Here is a 10,995-nt window from a genome sequence, read left to right as displayed (position 1 = left end):
TCCTGATACCAGTAACTATTCCATACTGTTGTTAAGACTTTAAATACAATAACTATTCAAGAAATATCATAAAGAAGTTCTCTGTGGGAACTTAAATATACTTACACTCAATCACTTAAATAATTTGACACTTGATGTCAAACCAGCACATAGAGTACAGTATGTCTCCCAAATTCAATGGGATACATATGTGGGGCATCATACATACAGTGATTTTAACACAAGCACACCATTAAAAAAAACACATTAGAATAAATTTCTCTTTCTTCATTATATATACACACAATATATCCTGAGTTAAATAATTCATCGAATAACATTCAGCTGAACAGGTTGTAGTAAAACCTGAATTTGAATTTAAATTTTAAGTCCCAATGCAGTGACAACATTATGAACAAAGAAATCCTGTCACTCAGCTCCCTAGTTTTAGTGAGTCGAACCAGCTTTGTGTTCTCAGTCTGACAGAACCTCTGTCTGCCCGGGCTTTAACCCACTGCTCCACTGGAGACTCTCCATTGATAAAGCCTGAGAGAAACACAAACAGGAGAGACAATGTTTGGTGTTCCTTTACTCTTTGAAATCTTTAGTTTGTTACCTTGGCATTATAAAGTGAAATAATGACAGATAAAGCTTACCAGTGAGTGTGGTGTATCCATCAGTGGTGTCATTTTCTACTCCATGCAGAACGACTTCTGGGCTGATATCCACCGACACTCCACAGAGTTCCACACCAGCTCTTAATGAGGATGGTACACGCACACTCAAGGCTCCTACATAAGACACAGAAAGGTGGATAATGAAAAGAAATAACCCAAAAGATAGAGTGGCAAATATTGCTCTTATACTGCATGCTTACCTTCCTGACTCTGGAGTTCAGCGGAGCCGCCATCTCCCACATAGACATCAATGACTCCGCTGTAGGAGGAAACCTTCAGGAAACCATTTGAACCATCTGCAAAAGCAAAGAAACCTCATGTGTTTTTGTTTTTCTCTTTCCTACAGACCTCTGATAAATAGCAACCATACATCGGTCACTGTGCACTCAGTCGGGCTGCTTACCTATAACTGTATCTCCAGACATGTTTTTCACTGTAGCGTTGCCTTTAATGAATAAAATCACAAAGTAAGATTTAACAGTTAGTAAACATTTATTTTCAACTACGAGTGGGTAAACTGTAATATTTATAACAAGGCTGAAAACTCTGTTAATGACCACCTGACACAGACACTGAATTAAAAACTTGCACAGCTGGAGGTTATAAAGTGTTTCCATGTATTCCGTAATGAAAGGCTCATGTGTATCAGGAAGAGATTAAGATTCTTAATGGATGATGCCATTTCTCTACATAATAACTGTTTGTCTAAAACTAACTCCTTTATTTCAAAACAAAATAGTTGGGTAATTTCTGATGAACTGAAACCACATTGAACTTAAATCAACTCTGGATCTGAGCCCGAGATTCCTTACATACTATAATCCTGCTTTACCAAGCAACCTAACTTAAAGCAGCTGTGTGTCATGATGTAATCACAGCAATAGCTCTTCTTATGAAGAAAAGTCTCTTTCTGCATTAAGCTAAATTCCTACACATAAAAAATAGCTTCAAACTTAATTAGTAATAGATCCACAGCTTTAAAGTTGGTCTTTGGCTCTGTGGGTCACAGAGTTCTGAAAAACAGTTTTCCTCATTATTATAACTTTAGCAGATTTAGATAATCAAAACTGTAAAATGACCAAACGGATAACTTCCAAGAACTGGTGTCTTGAAAAGGAGCAAATCTACATTTTCAGTCCTGGTCAGACTTACTGGTAGCCAGAATTTCAAATGCATAATTTAAAATTAAAAAGTTTATGCAAATAAACAAAATCTGTATACCTGGAATATTTTAGAAAAATGCACAAGATTATTGAATAAAAAAAAACAACATTCAGTTCTGTTTGATTGCAGAAGCTTTAGTTAAAACACCCATTAAATGTTTCTTCAAGCCATCTAGAGCTTCTCGCTCCTATCTGCTGTTCATTTCTGCTGATTTTCCACTGTTATGCATTCAAGCTCTTTTAGATTTTCAAAATTTTATTAAAACCCCTGTCAGCCCTAGTTTTTCTAAAATTAGGTGATACATTTACTGTATCTCTAAGGTGTTTTGGTGATATGATTTTGAGGCATTCGATGCCTTTACAACTAAGCCAAGCATGTTGGAACCGCCCCCATGTTTGATTGTTTGTTGCTAAGGTGTTCTTTTCATTATTTACTTTATTTTGTCTGAAATGAAAAAAAACTGCTGCTCTCCATTCCTAAAAAATTTTGCTTTGTTTTCCTCTGTCCATAGAACATTATGCCAATGATACGATCTACGAAAGTCTTTCAGTAATAAATATAACTGAAATTCGGTCACCTTTCTTTACTCTCCAGCTGAAGTCCTACATGGTTCAGTGTGCAGTAAATGGTACAGATACAGATTACTCCAGGTTATCACTAGTTATCCTGTAGAATATGTTTTCTATCAGTCTATGCACATTATTCTGTTTCTCTATATCTCTACATTTCACAGCCACTTTGCTGCTTCTTTCCGATCTCAGCAGGAGATTTTGCAGATTGTCAGGAGGATGAAACCCACCACACATGCACTTGACCCCTTTCACAGTGTTTTGGTTAATGGATAACATTTATATTGCTGCTCCACTGATCACCTCCATAATCAATCATTTCCTTCAGTTTGGTTGTGTTCCATCCCAACCGATACTTGTCATAATCAAACCACTATTGGAAAAAAACTCACCCTTAAAAATCTAGAGAAAGTCGTTGCTGCACAACTATGTGACCGTCTCTAATCAAACCATCTGTTTGAAAGTTTAAGTCCGGGTTTTGGCCAGCACACTCCACTGAAACAGCCCTGACCGGGGTCACCAGTGACCTGTTGATGGCAGCGGATGTCGGCTCACCAACTCTTCTCATTCTCCTTAATCCGTCTGCAGCCTTTGATACCATCGATCACAACATCCCTCTCAACCGCTTTCACCACACCATCAGGCTTTGTGACAGTGCTCTTAACTGGTTCCAGTCCTACATTTCCAACAGGACTGAAAATGTTTCCATAGCAGCAAACTCAAATTTTCATATCTGCAGCGTTCCTCAAGGATCAGTCCTTGGCCCCAACCTCTTCAAACCGTGTATGCTTCCTCTTGCTCAGCTCTCATGGAATCTCCTTTCAGTGCTAAGCTGATGATACCCGACTTTACAGAAAAACAGACCTTCACCCATCTTCTGTTTCACCATCCACTCCATCTCCAACATCAATCTCCCCACTCGCTCTGCCTCTGGAGGAGATAAATGGCATGGATGACTCAGAGCTTTCTTCAACTCAACAGCTCTAAAACTAAGACCATACTGGTTGGCACTCAGCTCCATTCATCTTCCATCACAGCCATATCCTTTTCTGGACAAGGCTCCCTCTTCTGTTGACAACAACCTCGGTGTCTGGTTTGATTCTCACCTCTCATTCAACTCCCATATTACAAACCTTTTCAAAACGTCATTCTTTAATCTAAAAAATATTGCAAATCTCCATTCATCACTCAACCTGCCTGTCCATGACTTTATCTCCTGCAGGCTGGACTACTGTAATTCACTCCTTATTGAAATTTCTGAAACTGCAGTCCATTCAGAACAGTGCAACAGGACTTCTTTCAAAAACCAAAAATATGATCACACCAATTCTACATTCCCCCCACTGGTTACCTGTCCAAGTCAGAATACAGTACAAGGTCAGTCTCCTCACCCACCAGTGCATCCGTGCAAACGCTCCTCAATACCTCGAGGAGCTGGTCACCCAACACACCACATCACACTAACTCAGCTCAAAAACCTCATCCCTGCTTCATGTTACCAGGATCAAACTCAACCTTGGGGACCAGGCCTTCTGCTCTGCAGCTTCTTGTCTCTGGAATTCACTTCCTGACCATCTGAGGGCTCCAAAGACCACAGAGACTTAAAAAACAAAGACCTTAAAACCTTTTTGTTTCGCACTTTTTATGACAGTAACTGATTTTATTTGTTTGATTGTTTTTATGATTGTTTATCACTTTGAGATTTTTAAAATGTAAAGTGCATTACAAAGAAAATGTATTGTTTGTGTTTGTTATTATTATTATTATTATTATTATTATTATTATTATAGGTCATGTATTCAGCAGCATTAGTATGTCTGTTTGTTAGCAACATAACTCAAAATGTTATGGACAGATCTTGATTAAATTTTCAGGAAATCTCAGAAACTGAATAAGGTACAAGTGATTAGATTTTGTCACCGCCTAGATCCAGGAATTTTGTTGAAGGATTCTTTACTATGGGGAGTTAGGGATAATTTTGCCATTAGAGCTTCTAACTCAAAATAATGCCGACAATCAATAGCAAATAATATATAAAAATTACAATGACTTTGCAGAGTTCTGGACTCTCTGGGTGCTTCTAGTTAATAATAATAATAATAATAATAATAATAATAATAATAATAAGTCCTTTAAGTTTATGAACACTACAAACTTAAAAGTTTGTATTTTAAGACTACTTTCAGAATAATTGTTCAGTATCTATTGCATTTGTCTGTCAGGCTTTGGAGCCTGTTTTTAAAATTCAAACATGTCTGTAATTAAATTGTGAAAAAATATAATCAGCATTTTTTTTCTTCAATCAACTCATCATTCATTGTTGTTCTGGTCATGTGAAGACTGCATCAGAATGAAGATAATAATAGCTGTTTCCATGCTGTATTCTGTTTATTCGCCTCTGTGTAGTTGTTGCTGTTCAATACTTAATTACTTTCTTTGACCATTGCTTCCCTCTTCACCCTGCACTGAGTTTGGCTGAAGCACAAACCACACATTCAGTATGGATGAACATCTATGCTTGTGTTGGGATGAAGGACAGATGACAGTGGTTTCTCACCATGTACATGCCCCAGTTCGATTCTCCCGGAGCAGGAGGAGACACAGCTGGACTCGGCATAGATAGCTTTGACCTTCAGAGGGCCATTCTCGGTTGAAACATTCATTGCAGTGCCCTGGAGCTTCTTAACATTCACCTCCTGCAAGAACAAATATGATCATGACACAGGAATGTAGGCAAGTGATGATTTTTTTTTTTTATTTTAATAGTGTTTTTTCCCCCAGTTCAGTGGTGCTAACACTTGCATAAGGCTGCTGCCCCTATTGACTACTGCAAATAAGACCAATGATTTGTAATAACACTATCCTGCTTACACTGTCTCCTTTTGCACTTATGTCCACATTGCCATGGATTGTACCCACACCTGTAATATTCCCTCCGTGGGATTGCACCTCAACATGATGACCCTGAAAAACAACAAATACCAATGGAGTAGAACATTTTAAAATTGTGATTTTCTTTTTTTTTTTTTTTTTTTTGGTTTTGTTTTAATAGGTTAAATAGGTCTAATGTGTAAAAAGGTTAATTAAGAAATGGATTCATCTAATTCCTTTAACCACGTCTATATAAACCACTGGTGAGTTGTTTAAATAACTCTTAAATAACTGTTTGGTCTGCTTGATCATCTATTTGTAAACAAATTATTTTATCAGTAATCTACCAGAATAAATCTATAAATATATATTTTAAGATTTCCACCCAAACTTTGAGTTTATGTTGCCAAAACTCACCTTAACAGAGTGCAGTAAACAGTTACCTTCGTTAGTTTGCACTTTGCAGATATCACACTCCATTTTCTTCACTTGCACGCTGCCTTTTCCTCCAGCAGTGATGAAGAGGTCTGACAAAGGATGTACAAGTTGGTGCACTCAGTAGGATGAATGACAGGTAGGGTATTCTGTGGTGAGGCAGTGACTGTCTCTTAACGGTAAAGTCGAGTTTTTATCCATAACTGAATAATTAATTTATTTACACTCACTACTTTTGATAGGTGCATCCATCGTAATCGACACGTCGCTGCTTATCTTCTCAGCTGAGATCAGCAGCTCTTTGCTCTTCTCGTCATAGTGCACGTGTAAGTGGTCCAGACATACCTCCTGCTCAGTGTCAGCCCCGTGGACTGTGATGAAGGCTCGATCAGCCTCGGGGTAGGCGTGCGGGTCCAGCGGGCGGATGGAAATGTTGCAGTCTAAATGGGCTCGCACTGTGGCGAACGGGCTCACGACCAGAGCCCACTGCCGCAGAGGAGACGGTTTGACCTCCTCGTGCGTTGCAAACAAGGAGGCAGAACTGGAGAAAGACCGGAAAGTAAGAAGAGGGCACCGTACATTTGTGAGAGTCCTGGGGCTGACTGTCAGGGACCAGCAGCGGAGAAGTCCTACACAGCCTCGTTGAACTACTGATGTCCAAAACATTTCGGTGACCTGACCGGTGACCCACGCTTTTCGTTGTTTCTGGTACCACACAAACTCCTCAACTAAAGTCATCCAATCCACATGTACCTTCAGAAACAACCATGGTCACCGCAGCTACCAAGCGTGATAAAATACAGATCTCCAGCTTCCGGTTAGGATTTTTAAACTAAAATCTTCACTAAAACTAAAATTGCTAAAAGATTAAACGCTAGGATATGTACAAGAGGGAAAAGCTATCACTTAAATATCAGTTATCAAAATCAGTTAAATAACTGAAAAGTTAAATAACCTTCCTCTTACCCCTACACTCTTTGTGTTGGTAATGTGTGAAGTTTTAATACAGAAATATATTTGGCCCCTTAGGTAGCCTAACATACAAACAAAATATTTTATTATTATAATAATAATAATAATAATATGCCATTTAAATTAAATCAGCATCATATAATATAATGTGTTAGGTTTGTTTTAACCTAACACAGACCTAACACAAAGGTGTATGTTGCATGTTAATTCTGGATCTTTTTGAATAACTTTTTCAGGGCACGCTTACTTGTTTGTTTACTTTACTTTTATTTTATTTTATTTCATTTAATTTTATTTTTAACTTGACAGACCGGATGTGCATTCTTTTGTAAACTTTGATCCGCCCCTCTTTTGGTTTTGTCCAATCAAGAGATACTGGTGTGCAAGTCATGGGTTACGTCAGGCAAATTGCAAAGGCTATAGGGAGTTGTAGTTTGGTAACTTTACGCAAGTCTGCAGCATTACTTCGATAGCAGAAAAATCTTGTATATTTGGTGTTGTTGATTTAACGGTATTTTCTGTTAAAGATAGTGTTTTTATACGTTGGTTTGGGAATTAAAAACAAGAAAATACCAAACAAAAAGTTGCAAAGCTATTTTAGGCTACATTTATTTAAGTTATCTTCATCAAACAAACTTTATTATAAAACATATAAAAAAAAAACATTGAGCCAACCATCAACTGGCCTTGTAGTTAAAATAAAAATTCTTTCTATATAGGCTACCCGTCAGATCCATTCAGTGATAGCTAGAAAAATAGCTTGTCACAAATTCCCCTGCTTTTGACAAAAATATATTTTCAATAACGATAAAAAAAAAAGATATAATATAACCAGGACTTGACTCTTTGTAACTATGTACATTCTCAGTTATTGTCTTCCTGTAAACAACATAATATTGTAGAATTTATCACCACAAGGCGGCAGCATTGTGCTAATAACACAGAGTAAATGGGGAGTACAATGGCCTAAGCCTTATTAAAACTTGTCACGAGTATATTAAAGTCTTATAGTTGAATTGAAGTCTTTGTTGCTTGTTTTCCAACGTGACATGGAACATTGTCACAGCTCATGGTGCAAAGTCTTTAGGCCTGATCATCATTCTGACTGTCTTAAAAGACTGTCTGTCATTAGTGGGGTAATACTCTTTTGATATGTTGTGCCACGTGCCCCAGAAGATCCCATCCCGGACTCCTTTGTACTTTCCAAAGTAATATCTTCCATTGAGGTTCGCTGCCATGCAGGCGTCAAACCACCAGCCGGAGCTGTAATAAGCCCCGCAGTTCCCGGATGGATAGCGATCGTGGTCCTTGTCCGGAGTGGTGAACGCCCTGTTGTTGTGGTCGTACATTTTGTTGAAGCGCAAAGCATCGCCTGCGGTGCCCGAGTAACCGCCTACTGTCAGTCTGTAACGCAGCCGCTCACCTGCCACTCTGAACTGCGCATACTGCGCATATTCCTTCACTCCATCGAAATCCTCCAGCTCCACCCGCAGCACCATGTCCCTGTCGCGGGTCAGCAGGTGGATCATATTGTTTCCCAACCAGAACTCTCGGTCCAGCTCTCCGAAGCCGGATTGGTATTCCGCCCAGGTGCGGTTGAAGCTCACACTACCGTCCTGTCGGCGTTGCAGGAGGGTCCATCCTCCACCATCCCGCTTCATGTCACAGAACACCGCGAAGCCTCTGCTGCGGAGGTCGGGGGTCACTAGGTAAACTCCGCTTTTTGTTTCTCCTCTGAGCAGGTGGTCTGAGCAGTCCCTCCTCACTGTAAAATAAGGACAAAAATACTTTTAAAGGAATCTCAAAAGCCTCTAATCCCCTACTCTGTCAAAGTAATTAACTGAGGTCCTGCATCTGCTTCTACCTTGCAGGTGAAACGATCATCTTGCAGCTGGAATGTAGCTGTAAAATGTGTTGGATAAGGTCACAAGAGCAAAAGGTCACTGCACTATTCCCGCCATAAAAGTTTTAGACGACTTTCACAGTGGACCTCCACAGTAGCTGTTAATCAAAAACAGAACAGCAAATAAATCGTAACTTTAAAATAACTTTACTTTAGTTTAATTTGTGTGTTTTCCTTGTGATAGTTTGGATAAATATGAATCACATGTAATCTGTTACTGCTTTATGAGGAGTATGACAGTTGTTTAATTCAGATGCGCCTGAGCTCATTCTCTCACTTGAGAATAATAATGAAGCTGCTATCAATAGAAGGATGTTTTCAAGCTCTGGGTCCGTGCATTGTTGTGGTTTTCACTCTACTAAAGGCAATCATCCAGAGGCACACATTTTGCACATGCATGCAGATTCCTCCTTTGACAAATGATTTCCATGATGTATGGTACAAAGATGATCCTAGACCACATAATTATATTCTAATTAATCATGTGAGGATTATTAGAGGTTATTGTGTGGTACTTTTGCACCGAATTCTTTCTTCAATTTGCTTTTTGAAGCGTGTCACAAACACAAATACAGCTTTTTCCAATCCCCTTTCCCCACTGATGTAATATCAATAAAATATAATTGTCAATTTTCATTGTAAAGTTGGATAAGATTTTTTTCATTCCTTTTTAAGCCCATTTTAATTTGCACTGACTAGTTTGTGCAGGGAGTATCAGTTTTTCTTTCAGCTGACCAACAGAAATGAGGTTAAAATTATATATGTACACACACACACACACACACACACACACACATATATATATATATATATATATATATATATATATATATATATATATATATATATATATATATATATATATATATATATATATAACACTGTTTCTTATATGATATGTCATATTCATTTAAAAGAATTTAAAAAACATGATCATATTTACAATGAAAATAAAATCTCTTGCCTTTAGATGGTTCAGATGTTGGCAGTTTAAGGTCCGTCTTGTCAGGCCTGTTTCCTCCCAGCGTGCCCTTGGGCTGCTCTTTTAGAAACCTGTCTGCTGTTCTCCCATTTGGACTCAGACTGTTGTTGAGGAAAGCAGCCACCTGGTTGATTTTGACACGCAGCTCTCGTGTACTGGGGGTGGACAGCTCTGCGGCCGGGGTCTTGGGCCCAGAGGTTACAGGGGTCGTTGACCCAAAGTCAGGGCTGAGTGTGGAGGTAGTTTGGGAGCTGGGGGAAGGAACTGATGTTGCAGGCCTGGTTTCCTCCACATTATGAAGTATGTTAGCCTGCATTCTGGTTTCAGATTTGGCAACTAGACTTGAATGTGTGGATCCTGGACTTGTGCTAGTGATAACACTTTGGAGGATCCCACGGTTGATTTTGTTTGGTCTTGTTGTCATTTGGATCGATGATGGCTGACCGGTTGTTTGTGGCCTCAGATCAGACATAATCCTGCTGTTTGGGCTCAATGTGAAGTCTTCTGTAAGCCTGTGAGGATTGGGTCCAGTTTCCAGCCTGTTGGAGGTCTTTGGACCGAGAGTAATGCTTTTCCTCATGCTGGCACTGAACTCTGTTTCCCTTGGGGAATGAGTCACTTCAGCAATCTGTTTTATGAGCCCAGATGTAGGTGGCATGTCCGTTTGAGAGTTTTGAATGCTGTTTGAAGCTGTCCAGCTGATTTGAGGTGGATCTGAATGTGTTTTTGTTATCTGACTCAGCTTTGGTTGCACTGCTGGTTTTGGTCCTGGCTTAACTGTTGGTCTGGTTTGTGGTCTGTATCGAGGGGGGGGCTTTGGTTTTCGGTTTGGTTTAAATGCTTGACCAGGTTTAGGTTTTTGATTAATTTTAGGGATGTTCCAACTCAGTTTAGGCCTTTGATCAGATGGTGTTTTATCTCGATCAGGTTCAGGTGTCTGTCCACGTACTGAGTCCTGGTTGGATTTTGATTTATGTAAAGGATTTTTGTCAGATTTATTCACTGACACAGTTACAGGGTTTTGGTTTTGGTTAGGTTTGGATGTAGATGTTTCACTCCTCTCTGATTCTAGCTCTTGACCAGGTTTAGGTTTCTGGTAAATTTTAGGGCTTTTCTTACTGGATTCAGACCTTTGATCAGGAGGTGTATTTATTTGATCAGATTTCATTTTTTGTCCATGTGTTGAGTCTGGATCAGATTTGGGCTCATGTGTGTAATTTTCATCAAATTCATTCACTGTCTCAGTTAGAGGCGTTTCGTTAGGTTGAAGTGTAGCTGTTTCACTCCGCTCCGATTCTGGCTCTTGGCCAGGGCCAGGTGTTGGGTTCATTTTGGGGATTTTCAGGCTGGATTTAGGCTTCTTATCAGAAGGTGTATTAGTTTGATCGGATTTCATTTTCTGTCCAGGTGTTGAGTCTGAACTGGATTGAGGCTCATGTGAGG

At 39.3% G+C, this 10,995-nt stretch overlaps 2 protein-coding genes across 2 annotated transcripts; both read right to left on the bottom strand.

Moving 5' to 3' along the window:
• Window positions 1-10: 10 nt before the first annotated feature.
• On the bottom strand, window positions 11-6,477 carry fam185a (family with sequence similarity 185 member A). Its single transcript, XM_041996652.1, has 8 exons — window positions 5,926-6,477; window positions 5,678-5,787; window positions 5,261-5,353; window positions 4,947-5,085; window positions 1,060-1,101; window positions 857-952; window positions 636-770; window positions 11-525 (listed from the first exon to the last, which is right to left on the bottom strand). Exons 1-8 carry the CDS (start codon window positions 6,431-6,433, stop codon window positions 413-415), a joined length of 1,236 nt encoding a protein of 411 aa, XP_041852586.1. The 5' UTR covers window positions 6,434-6,477; the 3' UTR covers window positions 11-412.
• A 789-nt stretch (window positions 6,478-7,266) lies between these two features.
• On the bottom strand, window positions 7,267-10,995 carry LOC121647318 (cell surface glycoprotein 1-like). The gene is made up of 2 exons (XM_041996642.1): window positions 9,535-10,995; window positions 7,267-8,432 (listed from the first exon to the last, which is right to left on the bottom strand). Exons 1-2 carry the CDS (start codon window positions 10,946-10,948, stop codon window positions 7,735-7,737), a joined length of 2,112 nt encoding a protein of 703 aa, XP_041852576.1. The 5' UTR covers window positions 10,949-10,995; the 3' UTR covers window positions 7,267-7,734.

Source organism: Melanotaenia boesemani, chromosome 10, assembly GCF_017639745.1.
Source record: "Melanotaenia boesemani isolate fMelBoe1 chromosome 10, fMelBoe1.pri, whole genome shotgun sequence".
Classification (NCBI taxonomy): Eukaryota; Metazoa; Chordata; class Actinopteri; order Atheriniformes; family Melanotaeniidae; genus Melanotaenia; species Melanotaenia boesemani.
This window is presented reverse-complemented; position numbering and strand designations above follow the sequence as displayed.

Excerpts from the sequence above, each read along its gene's own strand:
- fam185a (XM_041996652.1), bottom strand. The coding sequence starts at position 6,433 with ATGACTTTAGTTGAGGAGTTTGTGTGGTACCAGAAACAACGAAAAGCG. Across the intron at positions 771-856 it reads TGAACTCCAGAGTCAGGAAG|GAGCCTTGAGTGTGCGTGTA; the intron begins GTAAGCATGCAG and ends TGTCTTATGTAG. Across the intron at positions 526-635 it reads TGGATACACCACACTCACTG|GCTTTATCAATGGAGAGTCT; the intron begins GTAAGCTTTATC and ends TGTTTCTCTCAG.
- LOC121647318 (XM_041996642.1), bottom strand. The coding sequence starts at position 10,948 with ATGAAATCCGATCAAACTAATACACCTTCTGATAAGAAGCCTAAATCC. Across the intron at positions 8,433-9,534 it reads AACATCTGAACCATCTAAAG|TGAGGAGGGACTGCTCAGAC; the intron begins GCAAGAGATTTT and ends CTTATTTTACAG.